General features: G+C 38.9%; 1 protein-coding gene across 1 annotated transcript in view; it reads right to left on the minus strand.

Moving 5' to 3' along the window:
- Positions 1–3,344: 3,344 nt before the first annotated feature.
- The window catches only part of LOC117502911 (kunitz-type protease inhibitor 1-like), a 10,654-nt gene continuing 9,241 nt past the window's right edge, over positions 3,345–4,757 (minus strand). Inside the window, exon 10 of the mRNA XM_034162057.1 lies at positions 3,345–4,032. Within this exon, the coding sequence (XP_034017948.1) occupies positions 3,851–4,032 (182 nt within the window). The 3' untranslated portion in view covers positions 3,345–3,850. The remainder of the gene's footprint in view (positions 4,033–4,757) is intronic.

Raw genomic sequence — 4,757 nt, forward strand, 5'->3', positions numbered from 1 at the left:
CCGACCGGCGGACTGCGCACGCGCATCATTTAAAAAGAAAGACGAAAAAAAAAAACTATAATAAAATAAACACACACGTTCAACCGGTGACGGGGGCGGGGCTTATAGTGGAGGACGCCAGTCTGTGGCAGGGACACAAAACACAGTCATACCTACAGACAAGGGCTCAAAAAACATATCACTTCAGACAAAAATAAAATCAGAAACATGACAAGACTTTATTACAGAATTATAATATGAAAGTCATATATATAAACAGGAAATACTTCAAAACATAGAAATGTATATTTCAAGAGGAAAAACATGTCAAACAAGATAAATTTTCAAGAAGCATGAACTCAGCTGTTAGTAAGAAAACAACTTGAGTGCTACGAAAAAAGAACATTTCAGAGGAAAATTACATGAAGTAGAATCAGAATCTTAAAGTCATACTTTCACAAGAGAAACCATTGCAATTTGTAACAATTCTGAAATCATTTGAAAATAAAATTTATTTTAAAGTTGAAAAATTTCTCCATGTAAATATATCAAATCTCAAGGAAATAAAATGTTTTAAAAGTACAGTCATTTAATACAACTAAATTTTTAAAAATGTTAAGCAAATCATTGATAAAGAAAAGTGAGGTTCTGTTCATATGCTTTTCAGATTAACCTTCTCTGTGCCGCCCCCTGCTGGTCATGTCAGTCTAGAGACAAACGAAGCTTGAAGCCAACAGATTAGGGTCACGCCCACCAATCTGAATATAACTCTGGATCTCTGATTGGTCCACACACACACACTCCGTACAATCCGCTGAAGCAAACTGGCGGCCATCTTACCACTCCCAATTTATGCAGACCGCACACCGCCAGTTTATTAGAACGTTAAAAAAATTGGAGTAATAACTGAACTGATTCTCTCATTTTCTTATTTTTGTTCTCCAGATAATGTAACCTTCATCCCTCCTAATCTATGTCTGCCATGAATAGCTGTTTCATTTATTTATTTTCTTTCTTTTAGTACCATTCTATTCTCAATTACTCACCAGGACAAATACTCCATTCTAAAAATTATTATTCTTTAATCAAAGTTTAAACAAGTTTTGTGTAATCATCAGCAAGCATATTCATCTATCTATCTATCTATTTATCTATCTATCCATCTATCTATCGGTACCATATCATAAACAAAAGTACAAAAGCGGATGGATAGTAAAAGTCATGGTGGATAATACAGCAATAGTGGATTTTTTATAGCTGCACTGATAGAATAAAACACCACTTAACTAGCTACAGGAGAGGTAGTTTTCCCTTTGCAACATTAATATTTACTAAACACAGATCTATGATCTTCAGCCTATTATTAGTAATAAAGCTCGCAGCAACAACGCCAAAAGCTCCAACACTATGCACAAGTAGACCTAATAAATGTCTTAAAATAGTTCATCCAACACAAAACTCAATATGTAGCTACAAACAAGCCACTTATTATTATTATTCTTATCTTTGCCTATATGCTGGTATAAGGGAGAGAACTCTTCAAATTACTGTTCATTACTTTCCATTTCAGTCATACTCGCAGGTGAAATGTTTGTCCACGGCCTTTGAACTGGTGATTTGCACAGTTTATAGCTACACATAAAGGTTGTTTTTTTTTTTTACAAAATCAAAGATAAAGTTGCGTGCGCCTCATTAAGATCAATAGAAAAGAGCGTTCAGGAGCGGCACATGCGAGTGGTAATATGGCGGCCAGTTTGCTTCAAAAATATTGGCCAATGAGTGAGCCAGTGTTGTATACAGAGTGGTCACGTGCCCCCCCCCCCCCCCCCACACACCCATTTAAAAAATGGTTAGATTGTATTGTCATCAGGCACCATGGTGGCGCCGTTTCCATACTTGTGTGCTGATCTGCTTTGTGGCATCCCAACAGTAACAACTAACGTTACTGTGAACAATTTACCCAGAAATTGAAGGAAAAATTCTGGGATATGAAATATCCATCCAGAAGTAAAGCTGATAACTAGCTGTGGTTGACCATTAGGATGAGGTTCCCCAACAAGATGGCTGGAAGAGTGATACAAAGTGTGGGCTGCAGCCCCCATGTGGGCATCAAAGTACTGCAGGTGATCAGAGGTAATTAAAAACTGTAACGTCTTTGTCATCAAATATGGTCATCAGGTATTGCAAGGCTTTTTGTCCAGCTGTCCATGCTCAGCATAAGTACAGTCCTGTTACTTCCAGAGTCTTAAAATTCACAGGGAACCTTTTTGGGACAAGTTCAAAAGATTGCTAACCTTGACCCTATTCTAAGAAGTGTGTGTATGTATATCAATGAAAGGAAATGTCAATGAAATGTCTTGAATTTCCCTCTGGGATTAATAAGTATCTATCTATATATATATATATTCTATTTCTACCTCATTTTCTTACGTCTTGTACTGTTACAAGTATTATTATTGCTTATCTTCACACACGCTGTTTGATGAACGTTTTCCTCTACTTGCATCCATCTTGTGTGTTTATTAAGAGCTGACGTAACGTGAATTTCTCCTCTGTGACATCAATAAAGTTTATCTTAAGTATTTTAAGAGGTTAAAATGTCATTCTGTTCCTATTTTTATATGATTTCATGGCTGTTAGCATGGTGATGTCACTTCCTGGTGTCGCTAGCTGCTAACTTTACTTTGTTTTTGACTAAATCTGTCATATGTAAAAGCTAGCAAGAAATAAACACTTCTGAAACTGAAAAAGCTGTTTTTGTAACCTGGTAACATCTCTAGAGTCAATTCCAAGGCATTTCGTGGACGTCAGCGTGCACATTACGTTCCAAAATTACCACCAACTCAAAGCTAACTTCTGCTCTTGCCAAAAGCTTGTGTACATGCACACTCTCCTTCAGATGCCGTTACAACATAAATGTAGTTTTTGATTGATTGAGGGGCTTTACTGAACATGTACAAATTGTACATAAGACAATAGTATCTTAATAAACAACTGCAAATTATAAAGATGATGCTCATATGGCAGAGGGTATTTTAGCATCACATTCTATTTTTTTTTTAAATGTAATCAGCAGTCATAAAACAAATCCAGAGTTTAAATTGGCGTCTTCGTGACGGTAAATACTTCATCTTAGTGTGGCATTGATGAAAACCAGGATTAAATGTTTGGAATGTCCAGATTTCAAAGTGGCCTTGTGTTCTGAATATTATCAGAACCCCAGTCCGAGTCGACTCAGACACATCAGTACGCTAAGGGCCTGTTGAATGGACATGTGCAGGTTGTCATGACGACCTTTTAAATAATGTCCCGCTTAAAAGATTAAACACTGACAGCTGAGACCAAAAACTTTCACTTTACACTAATCAAAACGGTTTGCACTTTATAATTTAACAGCAGAAACCTGATCAAAACCCTGAGATTTTCACAATAAAAACCTTCATATTTACAGTGCTGTCACGTGTCCATTTCAAAATAAACAAAATCAAAATGCCACAAATATGCACTTCATGAATAAAAATACAACCGTTTCCACCTGAGACCAAACTGTTATTTTACTGTTTACAGAAGAACTGAGTCCAGTCCAGTCCAGGCCCGAGGCCCGCTGGCGCCCGTTCTTACTCTGGGACCTGGATTCAAGTCTACGACTCCCCCTGGAGGTAATCCCAGTCCATTGCAGATTTCTCACCCAGCCAAGCCAGGAACCAGTTTACGGCTGGGGGACTGAGATGATCCACATCCAAGGCCAAGCGGGAATCAAAGCCACACCTACAAATCGTTAGTTAGCATCTCCGACTGCAAGCTAACACAAAATAAATACAAAAATATGAAAGACAGGAAATGACAGGAAGTGATGATCTGAGCAGCGGCGTCACACGGGTTTGGTGGTGCTCTTGTACACGAGCGTGTCCTGCTCTGCCAGGGCAACGTGGGCGGGGCCTGTAGCTGACGGGCGCTGTGAGCGCTCCCGCCTGGATTTCAGGAAGCAGTATGCCAGGATGGACAGCAGGGCCAAGATGGCCACCGCCAGAACAACCGCCAAGGCGATGGAACCTGAGGGCAGAGACAGCAGCCTGAGACTACAACTACTGAAAGTACTACTTTTTTCATGGTGAAACTCAAATGTGACATTTATTTTAACAAATATAATCACAAATACAAAAAACAGCATTAGCATGAAGAAAACACCTGCTTCATTTACTCGGCACAGACGACCCGTTTGAGCCAATTCACCTGCTGAGGGTCACACACCTGCACGTGGCAGCTCTATCCTTTTTATTTTCTTTTTCTAAACTTTATTTTGCAGTTTTCTATTAACAAACATATAACTTTCAGAGATGGAAAAAGAAAATGCAACAAAAAATGTAAGCAAGTACTGTTTTGATGACTACTACTACTACTACAAGTACCACTGCAAGTACACATTTTAACCTTACTCCACTGGCTGCCCATACATTTTAGGATTCATTTTAAAATTTGTTTCTTTGTGTTTAAATCCCTGAATGCTCTTGCCCCACTCCTGTCTCTCTGAGTACCTCTGTAAACCCGCCCACTCTCTCAGGTCAGCCGATCAGCTGCTTCCGAGTGTGTCTCAAACTACTCAGAAGCTCAGAGGGGATCGAACATTTGCTGCTGTGGCTCCAAGATGATGCAGTGACCCACCTCAGCAGATCAGACAGACCTCATCTCTGTCTGCTTTTAAATCTCTAAACTCATCTCTTCTCCTTGACCTTTGACACCTAGTAAGGCATCAACTTCATTAATTTGTTTATCTCATT

This window comes from Thalassophryne amazonica, chromosome 21 (assembly GCF_902500255.1).
Source record: "Thalassophryne amazonica chromosome 21, fThaAma1.1, whole genome shotgun sequence".
Classification (NCBI taxonomy): Eukaryota; Metazoa; Chordata; class Actinopteri; order Batrachoidiformes; family Batrachoididae; genus Thalassophryne; species Thalassophryne amazonica.